At 41.9% G+C, this 14,452-nt stretch overlaps 1 protein-coding gene across 2 annotated transcripts in view; it reads left to right on the forward strand.

The window, feature by feature from the left end:
* YWHAE (tyrosine 3-monooxygenase/tryptophan 5-monooxygenase activation protein epsilon) overlaps positions 1–13,617 on the forward strand; it is a 39,937-nt gene extending 26,320 nt beyond the window's left edge. The window contains exons 5-7 of one of the 2 annotated variants that reach the window (XM_077480544.1): positions 1,860–1,996; positions 6,155–6,198; positions 12,703–13,617. In XM_077480544.1, the coding sequence (XP_077336670.1) occupies positions 1,860–1,996; positions 6,155–6,162 (145 nt within the window). In that variant the 3' untranslated portion in view covers positions 6,163–6,198; positions 12,703–13,617. The remainder of the gene's footprint in view (positions 1–1,859; positions 1,997–6,154; positions 6,199–12,702) is intronic. The other variant, XM_077480543.1, reaches the window with a different exon arrangement.
* Positions 13,618–14,452: the final 835 nt, after the last annotated feature.

Here is a 14,452-nt window from a genome sequence, read left to right on the forward strand (position 1 = left end):
AACAATACAAAACACAAATAGAAAACGAAGCTCATACACTAGTACAAATGTCTAGATAATTCCATAATATAAATACATAAACAGTGGCGAAAATGGACAACCCAATCCCATACATTTTTATCCCAACTAGAAACAATACAGTCTTTATTAGTGTCCTATATGAAGTTCTAGGTTATTTGACCAAAGTGTTGTATACGGAAACATTAATTGTATAATCAGCCTTTGGCTGCCTTGGTAGCTCTCTATACTCAAGTGCAAATTAAATGTTGGGTGCCATTTTCATTTTAACAAATCAGAACTCAAAGATTAACGCCTTTTTAAACACAAAAAAGCTCATGCACACCAGTGTAAGTTGCTGTTTTAGGATTAACTTGTATAGGCCTGAACGCAACCATGTTTTCTTATGAGCCCATGCACATTGGTCTGTTTTTTTAGTTTGCATTGTTTACTTCCGTAAACCAAAACTTGAAAAATCTGCATCCATTGTATTGCGTTTGGCCATATTTTTAATACTGTACACATGTAATCCTTAGCGTTCATGTTTTCTTGTGTACAGCGAATTGGACACTGCTGCCACTGCTAAGGGCCTGCCTTGTAAACAATAGTATGTAATCAGTGGGTGCTGATTATACTGTTTACATGTTGGCCCATGAATGAATCGTTCATGCAGGACATGTACAGAATGACCTCTGCCTTCGTTGACTTAATGCTGATGTCGTTCTGCTCATGTGCTTCTGTATAAATTACTCGGGCCAAAGTTTTAATTGGTGGAGGTGGCAAAAGCTGGTTACACACTTTTACATGTTGGCCCTAAACAGCAGCTTCCTAGTGAATGACGCAAATAAGTCATTCACTAGGTGGGAAAGTGGCCATACAAGCGATCTGTAAGCATCTCGGCTATTCACATTGTATGTAAAGTTCTAAAATCTTATAGATTGTGCATCCTGGCCCAATCGGTGTAGACTTCATTCACTTTGAAGAGAGAGAGAGAGAGAGAGAGAGAGAGAGAGTGTGTGTGTGTGTGTGTGTGTGTGTTATATGAACCATAACTAGAGCAGAGGACTTGAGGTAGCTAATAGATTTGTACACATTTAAACAACCCTCTTTGCCATCCCTACTTTATTTATAGTGGGCCTAAATCTTGAGTGTAGATTAAAGCACTAGAATTGTGCTGACCAGATTCATCTATACTTGATAACTCTGACATGGCACCCCATGGCTTAATTCATTTCAGAAGTGGTTGGAAGGGCAAGCAAATTACATTAGGGGCCCATTCACACCAACCTGCCTGCACACTCCATACAGCAATGGGACCCAGTCACAGGAGGGAGCTTTGGTCAAAGGTGCCACCAAAGCACAAGTCCAACCCAAGGTATCACCAGCACATCACGTTCCGACAGGAGGACAACTTAATGTCGCCAACAGAAAGTTATGTTGAGAGGCCACTAAGGTCTCTTTCTCGCGTGTATAAAGGTTTGCCGTGATGATGCTGCCTGATGAGGCCATTAGTGGCCTTGAAATGTCGCTACTTTCAGTTTTGCCATGTCTAGCTGAACATGTGTGCTGGTCATCTCTAGGATTGGACTTGTGTGCTGTATAACACGCATGTTTGATGCATTGTTGCAACACACACAGTAAGCATGCTCTCGGCACATAAGCAACGACCACTAAGCTGCACATGTGTCAGCATGTTGTAAAGTAGTTAATGAGAGCCACTGAATTGTATGTGCATTCGTCCAGAGATACAGAAAATGGTGTAGTGACTTTATCATGTTGAAAATTGTTGTTCGTGACATTGCAATAATGCAAAGCAGCAAAGATTTGTAAGCTTCAACTAACAATGGCCTGTTTTAATAAAGGTTGGCAAAAGCAGCATTCGATGATGCAATTGCAGAACTGGATACACTGAGCGAAGAAAGTTACAAGGACTCCACGCTTATCATGCAATTGTTACGTGATAATCTGACACTATGGACTTCAGATATGCAAGGAGATGGTAAGTGTCTTTGTACATCACAATGTTTTCATTCTGCATCTTATGTTGGAGAGGTTTGGAAAGGCTAAATGTCCTTCAAAATGTCTCCCATCAAATGGAAGTGCTGGCTTTTCTCGATGGCTATGCTGTGACACTACCATCCAGGCAGGAATATTCTGAAAATAGTATTGAGCATTAACACCAATCCAGAAAACTTCAAGAGATTTCCTTTTTGTAGATGACAGGGGTTTTTACCCATAACTACAGACCTTCACTTTGACAAGCTAGCACCCTTCTCGTAGATGTACACTACTAAAATTTATTTGTTCACATACTGTCCATTCATTTCAAATCCTGCTTTCCAGCTGTGTTCTTTGTTACATGACCGTGTTTTCTGAATGCTGCACTGAAAGGCATGAGATGTCATTGCCTACCACCATTCAAGAATTCTACTTGGCTGAATGTCCTGGTTTTAGTAGTTTGTATTGACTCCTAAGCAAAAGTCAGCTGATGATGCAAGGACAGTCTACATACAGTGCCTTGCAAAAGTATTCAACCCCTTGGCATTTTTCATGTGTTGTTGCCTCACAACCTGGAATTAACATGGATTGTTTGATGATTTGTATCATTTAATTTACAGAACATGCCCACAACTTTGAAGATTTTCTTTCCTTTTTATTTTTTTTGTGAAGCAAACAACAAATGAGACAAAATAACAGAAAAAGTAAATGTGCATAACTATTCACCCCCCCCCCCCCCCATGTCAATTTGTAGCGTCACCTTTTTCGGGTGTCACTGCTCCAAGTCACTTTGGATAAGTCTCTGAGCTTGCCAAATCTTACCACTGCAATTTTTGCCCATTCCTCCCAGCTCCTTCAAGTTGGATGGTTTAGTCTTGTGAACAGCAATCTAAACCTGACCACAGATTTTCTGTTAGATTGAGGTCTGGGCTTTGACTAGGCCATTCCAATACATTTACATGTTTCCCCATAAACCACTCAAGTGTTGCTTTAGCAGTGTGTTTGGGGTCATTGTCCTGCTGGAAGGTGAACCTCCCAGCCTAGCCTCAAATTACACACAGTGGTACATGGCTCAAGTATATCCCTGTATTTAGCACCATCCATCTTTCCCTCTGACCAGTTTCCCAGTCCAGGCTGCTGAAAAACATTCTCACAACATGAGATGTGATGTGTTGTGTTGGGTTTTCTTTGATGGCCACAAAGTTCAAGGCTGGTCTTATGAGATCAGGGCACCTTCCGCCATACATTTTGAGTTTCCCACATGCCTTTTCGCAAACTCAAACATGTCATTTTATTTCCTGAAAGTAATGGCTTTCTTCTGGCCACTCTGCCATAAAGCCCAACTCTATGGAGTGTATGGCTTATGTACAGATATTCCAGTCTCTGCTGTGGAACTCTGCAGCTCCTCCAGGGTTACCTTAGGTCTCTGTGCTGCCTCTCTGATTAATGCCCTTCTTGCCCGTTCCATGAGTGTGTGGCCGTTTCTTGGCAGGTTTGCTGTTGTGCCATGTTCTTTCCATTTGGTTATGATAGATTTGATGGTGCTCCTGGGAATCATGAAAGATTTGGATGAATTTTTTTTTAATTTAACCTAACCCTGACTTGTACTTCTCAACAACATTATCCCTTACTTGTTTGGAGAGTTTCTTGGTCTTCATGGCAGTGTTTGGTTAGGCCCCTTTCACACTGGGGTGGTGCGGCCGTCGGCAGTAAAGCACCGCTATTTTTAGCGGCGCTTTACCGTCTTTTTAGCAGAGTGATTTTTAACCCCCGCTAGCGGCTGAAAAAGGGTTAAAACTGCCCGCAAAGCGCAGCTGCAGTGGCGCTTTGCCGGCGGTATAGCCGCGCTGTCCCATTGATTTCAATGGGTAGGAGCGGTGAATACACTGCTCCTTTCACCGCTCCAAAGATGCAGCTAGCAGGACTTTTTTTTTACTGTCCTGCTAGCGCACCGCTCCAGTGTGAAAGCCTTCGGGCTTTCACACTGGAGTGAAAGGGGTCGTGTTTTTTTTTATTTTTTTTTATTCCCCCCCCCCCCCCCCCCCCCCCCCCAAGCGCAACACAGGCGCAATTTTTAGCGCTGTAGCACCTGAAAACCACCCCAGTGTGAAAGGGGCCCAAGTGGTGCCTCTTGTTTAGGTGTTGCAGTCTCTGGGGTCTTTCAAAAAGGTGTGTGTAATGGAGCATGTGGCACTTGGATTGCACACAGGTGGACATCATTTCACAAATTTTGTGACTTCTGAAGGTAATTGGTTGCACCAGAGCTTTTTATGGGCTTCATAACAAAGGGGGTGAATACATACGCACATGCCAATTATCAGTTTTTTTTTTTTTTTTAATTTCTGAAAAATTGTTTTATGTCATTTTTATTTTTTTCTAATTTTACCAATTTAGACTATTGTGTTATCCATCACATATAATTCAGATTTAAAAATTGAACTAAAGGCTTTAATGTAACAAAATGGGTAAAAAGCCAAGGGGGTGAATACTTTTGCAAGGCACTGTAGTTTCTCAGCGTTTGCGATTTTATAGAGAATTTGTTGCTTGACACCCTTATTTGACTTTTTTTTTCGGGTATAAGCCCAGAGTTTTCTTGATGGCAATCGTGCAAAACCAAAGTAGGTTTTGGGTAAAGTTTGAACTCCATAAAGTTCAATGTTAAGGCCCGTACACACGGTCGGACTTTTTGACAACAAACATGCAAATTAGCTGTTTTGGAGCAACATCCGACTGTGTGTACGCTCCATCGGACAAACTTTTTCTGTTTTCATCGGACTTTTGTTGGCTCTGCGAACGGACAAACTTTTTGACAACAGAAGTCCGATGGAGCAAAGTCCGACCGTGTGTATGCAAAAGCATCGGACTTTTGTACAAGGTACAAACACGCATTCTCAGAACCATTGCAAACGATCAGACTACAATACAGAAGTTGACCAAAGGTGGCGCTGGAGTCATTGAACGTCCTCTTTTTGAAGTGGCGTCCGTACGTTGTGACGTCACCACGTTCGTGTTTGTTGTCAAAAAGTCCGACCGTGTGTATGCAATACAAACTTGTGGACAACACACTTTGTACAAAAGTCCACGGAAAAGTTTGTACAAGTCCGACCGTGTGTATGGGGGCTTTAGAGCTGATTTGGTTATTGTAAGGCCAAATCTTGTGAGCGCCAGAGCTTTGGTAGGATTTTACAGTCTCTACATGTATGGCTACACTGTAGGACAGGGGTGCCCAACCAGTGGCTCACGGAGCCCTCTGATGTGGCCCGTAACCTGCTCTGGGGTGGAAGGTTGGCAAGCCCAGATTTCAGGTTTTCTACCCGCCATTCCAGAGCAAAGCAAGTTTATTACTAAAATCGGTGTATATACGGACATATCTGTTCTGCAGTGGTTACTGTGCTGCTTTTAAACAAATCTGCAGGTGTAGCGCAGTGTACCTGTGGCTTACCTGCACCTTACCCTGAGCCATAGACTTCTGGTTTTACCTGTGAGTTTGGTGGCAAAGTACAGCTAACCTGCAGGAAAGCCACAGGTGCGGGTAGACAGCAGACCATCTGTGTAAAAGTAGCCTTGGGCCCCTTTAACATGATCTGTCTGACCTAATCGGAACCTCCATTCACCTCTATGGAGCAGCAGATGTAAACAGACTTGTGTCCATTTACACCTGCCTCCTTGCAATCCGATCTGCTAAAAAAACTTGGTGGATCCTTCCCCTTCCATTTGATCAGATGAGAGGGCCCGTAGAGTGGGCTGTGTCTGCTTTGTATACGCAGAGTGGACGCATGACTCTCATCGGCTCATTGTTGCCCACGACTGGTTACTAAGTCGCTTAAGTGGCCCTCGCTCTTCAAAAGGTGTAGGACAAGGAGGGACTGTTGAACAATGCCTGGGGAAAAAAATCACTCTAGAATGTCAGATAAACTGCAAAAGAAAACTTTATCAAAAGCAACTTTCAAGTGCATATACGAGGTTCTTCCTATGTAGTAGTGACTGTACAATTTCTGAGAGACCTCAATCAGCCTCAAGTGCAAAGCAGTAATGTTGCCAACACTGAAGATGTGCTCAATGTTGAGGTTGGTCTTTATCCATCACTGGCCTGCTATCTTTTGGTTTTCTTATGCTTTTAACATCACCACATGATCTTGTTCTTCCCTTTTTTATGTAGATTCCTAAAGGAAAACCCACGTGTCCCTTTCCTAAATATTCTTTGTAAGTTGCTGTAATGACTTCCTCACAAAGCAGCCTTGTTTTTCCATGTCCCCCCCCTAACCATTGCATCTGTCTGCTGTGTGCGATCCTTCCACTGAAGCTGTTCAGTTGTAGCATTAAATAGAGATGTTTGGGCATGGAATCACCACAACTGACATCCTTAATTGTTTTTTACTTGTTAAACAGCTACGGACAGCAACGCATGTCTCAGTATGAAAGGTCAATTTGCTTTAAGATGACTAAAATTTGATTATATTGTGACTTGGTGTTTTAGTCTTGTCTCCATACTTGTTTACTCCTTTCCCCTGCTAATAAAACATTGGATTAACTTTTACTAACGCTTTATATTATGAATGCTATCCTGTTGGGAAGATGGCCTTCTGTTTCAGTCTCTAGTGATGGATTTTGTGTGCGGTCCTCTGTGGTTGCCTTCTGGTTTCATATGTAGATTATATATTATTTTATTTATTTTTTGCACCTGTTTGATGGACTAATCATGTGAAAGTTGCATGAAGAACAAAGATAGTGGAATATTGAATAGATGGCTAAGCTTTATTACATCTAATTGTATACTTTTTCAATTCATATTATATATATCTCTCACACCTCCTATTGAGTCAGACCTATAGCTTTGCAATCAGCAAAGGTCATGCTCTGGCTCAGCAGGGGGTGTTAGACCTCTACAGAAAGACCACTGCAGTATAATTCCTGATTTAAAGAAGACCAGCTGGAACAAGTTAAGGTTTTGATGAACCTGGTATATAGCTGATTTAAACTGAAAGTTCAATTGGGCCTTAGGCTGGGTTCACACTGCTGCGGCTACGCGAACCGGATGTGATTCGCACTGCAGTGCAAATCACATCCAAGAATTCAGTATGGCTGAATTCTCATCGCACCCGCCCCAAACTCGCACAGGACCCTTTTTTTGGTCCGCAGCAGAATCGGATCGCATGGGTGTTCACACCATGCGATCCGATTTCTGTCCGAGTTTGCAGATCGCACTGCGATATGCAAACTGATCTGGGGGTGTCATTAACATTTCACTGACACTCCCAGCAGTTCGCATAGGGCAGTGTGAACTGCCGGCGGGAGGCATGCGATGCGGGAACCCGCCGCGGATTCGCAGTGTTCCTGCATCGCTGCAATGTGAACCCAGCCTTAAAGTGCATCTCCGGCCAAAAACAGCTTTTTTTTTTTTTTCTTAGTTTTGGATAAAGTGGGGAAATATGTGACACGGTAAAAAATTAGTCCCTGCAAACCGCATCTAGAACATCATCATCAGTTTAATTTTTTCTTTTGTAACATTTACCAGGCCCAATATGAATGATCTAAATGCGTAAATGTGTAAAGCACAGGCATCTTCTCAGACATAAGCAATCAGGTCACATTTAACTGCTCTGTACAGCAGGAATCCTTTCTCCACCCAGGAATCTCATCGGAATCAGTTTATAGGTGTGGAAATACAATAGGATACACATCACTGCATGTGGTTTAGGTATAAGGTCCAAACACGGATTAGTGTGTTTGTAGATATGTCACTGCCATGTGGGAATTATGTGGGTGCGCATAGGAAAATCCCAGACCATCTCCATGTGGCTAAACTAATCCACCAATTGGGTTTTGTTGGTCTTTTGCAGAAAATTTCTTTGCCTTAGGTGTGTTAAATGCACGTTAATGTATTTTTTTTTTTTTATTTTTTTTTTTTTTATGCTGTAAATGTGCATTCCAATTCTAGAAGATACTTGGAGACTTTAAAGCCAAAGTTTAGGTCAAAAAGGAAAATCCGCACAAGGGACGTTCCTTTTTTTTAACGTGAAGTGTACCTTGTTCTTGTAACTGCTGTTGTGGAAGTCCAAAGTCTCCTGTCCCCCTCCCATAACCCACAGCCAAAATCTTTTGGTGCTGATGGGGGTAAAAGGGGTTGTGAAGTCAGAGTATAACAAGGTATATACTAAATGGTGCAAATGTTAGTTTAAAATGATACAGCTAAAGACCTTATTTCAGATCACCTCTGTGCTGCCAAATGACCTCCCACCGCACTCCTCCCTTGTTCTGAGGGCTACAGCGGGAGGGACGGAGATCCCCCTCTCACATCAGCTGGGAGGTCACATGGCTGATGTGCTGTCCACTTGGCCCCTCCCGCTGTAGCCCTTGGGGAAGGGGGGGGGGGTGAGCAGCAGGAGGTCACGTGCCCATGCAGAGGGGATCTGAAAGAAGATATTTAGTGGTACAATATTAAAGATACAATTACTTTGTGTAGTATAACAGGGCCCGGCAGTAATTGATGGTACACACTAACTTTACTGCTGGATACTAATGGCTTCTGGAGGGGCAGGGAGGAGAGTGTTCACACACCAGAGCTGACAAGGAGGGGAGAGAGGAACACACAGGATCAAGCAAGTTGTTTTACAGCATAGACTGTGCAAGGTACAGATTGGACAGCACAAGCACTATGCTGCTTTAACCTCTTCCTGACTGACCTACGTACATTTACTGCGGGAAATTGGCTCCTCTGCGCAGAATCACTTAACTGTACGTGATTCTGCACTTCTGGGTTTGATGTGCATTGCCGGCTACCCACTCCCGCTGTGATTGGAAACGGCAGGATCCAATCAGTGCGTCCGGCGGAGGTAATGTCCTCCAGGATCCACCGATCGCTGGAGGCACAGGCAGAACAGTGATCTGCCTATGTAAACAAGGCAGATCGCCATTCTGTGACAAGGGAAGGCAGTGATATTGTGTTTCTGCGAAGCAGAAACGCAGATCTCTGCCTTCCCACAGTACCAGCACTACCTAGGAACACGTTTAACCCTTTGATCCCACCGATGTAAACCCCTTTCCTGTCGGCATCATTAGTACAGTGAACGTGCATATTTTTAGCACCCGTCCCCAAAAAATGTTAGGTGTCCGATTTTGTCCACTGCAATATCGCCGTTCTGCTATAAATCTCTGATCGCTCCAAAATATTCCAAAAATATATCCCGTAGTTTGTAGACACCGTAACTTTTTTGTGCAAACCAATCAATATTTGCTTATTTGGTTGTTTACGTTTTTGGTAAAAAAAAACAAAAACAAAAAAAGCTATATATTGGCCTAGACTAAATACTTTTTTTTTTTTTTTTTTTTTTTTTTTTTATACTACTTGCCTACAGTGCACGTACACCCATTTCCTCGGACGGGCAGCAAGCAGTAAAAAAAAAAAAAAAATCAAATGCCACCAAAAGAAAGCTCTATTTGTGGGGGGGGGGGGGGGATGGGCCTCAATTTTGTTTGGGTACATTGTTGCACGACCGCACAATTGTCAGTTAAAGCGAGGCAGTACCATATCACAAAAATGGACTAGACATTAAGGGGCAAATCCTTCTGGGACTGAAGTGTTTAAAGAGCACCTGTGTCATCTGTCCCACAGCGGCTTCCCTGACCTGCTGTTGACTCACCGACAGTCCCATTCACTTACATGGGACGGCTGGTGATGTGGCGGCAGCAGATGAGTGGCCGCTGCCATGATGGACCTGAAATGACAGGTGCTCTTTAAATGCAAGGACTTATCCTTGGTGGTAGAATCTTTAATATTTGCAATAAAATGAGTTTCTTATTTAGCGTAATAAGCTGTCCGGTTAGTAAAACGGCAGTATCGGAACCAATTCAATCAAAAAGTTTGACTAGAAAACGACGGGATAAAGAAATATTCCTGAACTTTGGTTCATCTCATGTTTACTGTGAAATTGTGTGAATGCATCAATGCAGTGCATGTTTTATCAGCTTGCAGAGCTTGGATTAATTGAGTTTACCAAAAATGTAAATATTGCAGAATATAGTGCCTCATGCTACATAACTAAGCTCCATTTCATGCCGAACAAAATTAAACTAAATTATTTGATCTTTTAAATAGAAACTTTGGAATCTTTTGGATACATTTTTACTCCAAAAGCATTTAAAAAAAAAAAAAAAAAATTGATAAAAATCAGAATTTTTATTTTTTGCTCTCTATTCAGCTCTGTTAAAATGTCAGGTTTCTGTGATGTAAAAAGAGAAAAAGATAAATCATTTCAGAACTCGGTCTTTTTGCATTTGAATCTCAGCATGGCACATCTTGACTTGGCAATATTTGCCCTCTCTTCTTTGCAGAAAATCTGTCAGATTGCGAGGGCCTCTCCTGTGCACAGCCCTCTACAGATCACCCCACAGATTTTCAATTGGATTTAGGTCTTTTCTCTGGGCCATTCTAAAATGTTTTATCTTTTTCTAGTGAAGCCATTCCTTTTTGATTTGGATGTATGCTTTAGGTCATCATGCTGAAAGATTAAGTTCCTTTTCATGTTCAGCTTTCTAGCAGAAGCCTGAAGGTTTTGTGCCAATGTTGACTGGTATTTGGAACTGCTCAAAATTCCCTCCTACCTTGACTAAAGCCCCTGTTCCAGCTGAAGAAAAACGTCCCCAAAGCATGATGCTGCCACCGCCATGCTTCACTGTGGGTATGGTGTTCTTTTGGTGATGTGCAGTGTTTTTGCGCCAAACATATCTCTTGTCATTATTGCCAAAATGTTCTGCCTTGGTTTCATCAGACCAGAACACGTTTTCCCGCATGCTTTTGGGAGACTTCAGATGTGTTTTTTGCAAAATTTAGCTGGGCTTAGATGTTTCTTTGTAAGGGCTATTGGGTAGAGTCTTGCCACTCTACCCCATAGCCCAGACATATGAAGAATACGGGAAATTGCTGTTGCCTTTACCACACAGCCACTACTTGCAGCTCTTTTAATGTTGCTGTAGGCCTCTTGGCTGCCTCCCTCACAGATTTTCTTCTCATCTTCATCAATTTTGGAGGGACATCCAGTTCTTGGTAATGTCACTGTTGAGCCACATTTTCTTCACTTGATGACTGTGTTCCATGGTATATCTAATGCCTTGGACATTCTTTTGTACCCTTCTCCTGACTGATACCCTTTAACAGTGAGATCCCTCTGATGCTTTGGAAGCTCTCTGCGGACCATGGCTTTTGCTGTAGGATGCCACTAAGAAAATGCCAGAAAGACTTCCTAGAACAGTTGAACTTTATTTGGGATTAATCAGAGGCACTATAAATGTGTGTGTGTACTGACTCCCATTTAACATGAGTTTGAATGGGATTGCTTAATTCTGAACACAGCTACACCCCTAATAAGAGGGTGCACACACAACCTTTTATTTTTTTTTCAATTGCGTTGTACAGTTTTAGGTCACAGAGGTGGAAAGAATTCTGAAAGTATTTTTTTTTTCCTCGCAGAAACCTGACCTTTTTAACGGGTGTGTAGACTATTCCCACCCCCCCCCCCCATTTGTCAATGAAAGCAGGGTCACACAAAATGGGGTGTAGTACAAATCGCATATTGGAACATGTACAATCCAAATGTTGAACAGAAAACTGGTTTTACATATGAGGTGTTTACAACCATGATGAATTGTGTGACAAGTGGTTGTCTCATAAAGGGGTTAGGGGTGACTATGGGGGGCGGGGGTTTCGGGAATTATTGGGAACCAAGTTGATGTGGGTGAGGCAGGGGAAAAGGTGGTATAATAAAAAGCAAAAAATGGAATAGGAGGCACAGTTTAGAAGAGGGAAGATGGGGGCGGCAGATTTGAGTACGTTTTGGGAGGGATTGAGGAATGGTGAAGTAGAGCTGCACAATTAATCGTTAAAAAAATCGCAATCTCGAATCAACCCCACTTACATCTCTATTGCAGAGTTTGCCTATTCTTTCATATTACAAGTGGAGAGACTTATCTGATCACTCAGCTGTCCAAAAGAAAACATCTGGGCAGTCTGCCAAGTTTTTAACATGAAATGTTTGTAACCAACTCTTCCTCCTTAGATCAAAGGGAAACTTCTGTGTGTAAAGAAAAAATCCAGGCAGTCTGCCAAGTTTTTAACAATGTGTAAATGCAGGAATTTTAACCACTAAAAGTCTAAATCTTTTTCTGACACTTGTTAAGTTAAAATCAATATTGTTTGCTAGAAAATTACTTGGAACCCCCAAACATATATATTTTAGCAGAGACCCTAGGGAATAAGATGTCAATTGCTGCAATATTTTATGTTCACACTGTATTTGCCCAGCAGTCTTTTAAATGCAATTTTTTGGGACAAAATACACTTCAATGAATAAAAAAAAACAGTAAAGTTAGCCCAATTTTTTTATGTGAAAGATGTTACGCCGTGAGAATCGTGATTTATCTTCTAAGCAAAAAATTAGTGATTCTCATTTTAGCCAGAATCGGGCAGCTCTATGGTGCAGTGTAAACTTCTCGGGGCACAACAAGATTATGTGAAGGAGTTACAATGCCAGCAAGTGTTGAATTTGTGGATTAAATTTTATTAAGAATGGACTGGCAATATCCTTTAATCCCTAATGGAGCAATTTATGAAGTGATTTGCATGTTTTTTCTGATGGCCATCTCGGTTATTGATCTTTTAGAGTCTGAGTTGTCATGATTACTGGTTTATTCATGTAAATGTTTGTTTTCCAGGTGAAGAGCAGCATAAAGAAACACTGCAGGATGTGGAGGATGAAAATCAGTGAGACATTAAAAGCCAAGAAGAGACCCTCTCTAACCAACTGCCCCTTCCCTCCAAATATCCCGTCTCACTCTGAGGACCATCAAAATTTGACTTTTACACTGGTTCTCAGGATTTAGGTTCCTGCCCAGTTGGGTGTATCATTTTTACACAGTTTAAGAATTCTAAAAGGCAAGAGTGAATGACTGTGGATTTTGCTGCTGCCAGCCATCTTAGGTTCTTTTAAGACACTAACAGGACTGCATAGAGGCTTTTTCAGCATTAGTTTGTCTCGGTGCCATCCAGCACTATAACCTCTTAGAAACACATAGAACAAGCAAAAGACGTTACTCCGTAGGGCAGACCAGAGTCAATCGCACTGTAGAATTTGTGTGGTGGCTTTTTTTTTTATTTTCTAAATGTTTGAAACTGAACTTCATTCTGTTTTAAAATGTGGTTATAGCTTGATGTTGCAGATTGCTTCAGAATGTCCTTGTAGTGGTTTTTGCTTTAAAAGTGTTTTCAAAACTGTGCAAAAATGTCGCTGAAAACTCTGGTGCTGGTATCATGTCAACAATCCGTGTTTATTCATTCTTGCCTCCTTTTTACTTTCCCTCCTCAGAGCAGGTTAGCATTGGAGCTGGTGTTGAATAGCCTGCATGCGTGTTTAAATTTTTTGTTTTTCTATCTTCCCCTCTGCCCTCCTTTTTCTCTTGCTCAACCTCTTTTGTTCAGTATGTGTAACTTGAAGCTAATTTGTACTACTGGATATCTGACTGGAGCCACAGATACAGAATCTGTCATTGTTCTTACTGAAACACAGCATGGAATTAACATTAAACTTAAATAAACAAAACCTAAATTAAAAATGCCAAATATTACCGTTACTTGATCTCTTATTGTCTGTGTAAAGATATTGTATTAGTAGTCAAAGTAGCCTTAAGGACCAGCTTTCATTTTGTTTTTCCTATATTCCTGTGACAAATGATTCATCCAAAACTTTCTTGGCATTAAAGGTTAAGTTCATCTTTTGAACATGTTTTCTTGTGCAGCCAAGGGGCCTCGGTAGGTTAAATGCTGTGCAGCATAGAAAAATGTTACTTGGTTTAAATTTCATACCTGTAGGCATTGAGCAGCACCCCCCAGAGCCTGCTTGAAAAATCCCATGGTAAGCAGTCATCCCAGCCTGCTTAGAATATAGGAGACCCAATACATTGAGTGCTCGTCCCCAACATCACAGGAGCAAGTCTTCCCCCTTGATCCAAACGTGGGGGAGTACACTGTACATGCATAGATATGTGATGCTGGAGGTGAATGCTAAACATATGGTGTCCTGATGATGGGGCTGATTACTTACAATGGGAATATTTGAACCAAGCTTTGGGGTTGCTGCTCATGGCCTGCAGACATGGCATTTAATCTAAAACATTTTTCTAAGCTGTCGGCTGCATATATTTTTATTTTTTTTGGGGGGGGGGGGGGGGGGGGGGCGCTTCTGACTGGTCCCTTGATTGCATAGCCATTTTTATTTAAAAGATGAATTTGGCCTTTAGCTAAATTCTCTGGTGAAAATGAATATTGGTCTCGGCACATAACTTGGTGGGCTTTTTCCTTTACCCCCCCAGAGCTCCCTGCTATTCACGGGGGCTGCTGTTAGCAGCACCATCTGTTAGTGAATCTGAGTTTGTTTGGTCACCTAATTTGCATAGCACTGTTAACAGT

The sequence above is a fragment of the Lithobates pipiens genome, unplaced genomic scaffold (assembly GCF_037356315.1).
Source record: "Lithobates pipiens isolate NorthernLeopardFrog02 unplaced genomic scaffold, aLitPip1_a1.2 Scaffold_16, whole genome shotgun sequence".
Lineage (NCBI taxonomy): Eukaryota > Metazoa > Chordata > Amphibia > Anura > Ranidae > Lithobates > Lithobates pipiens.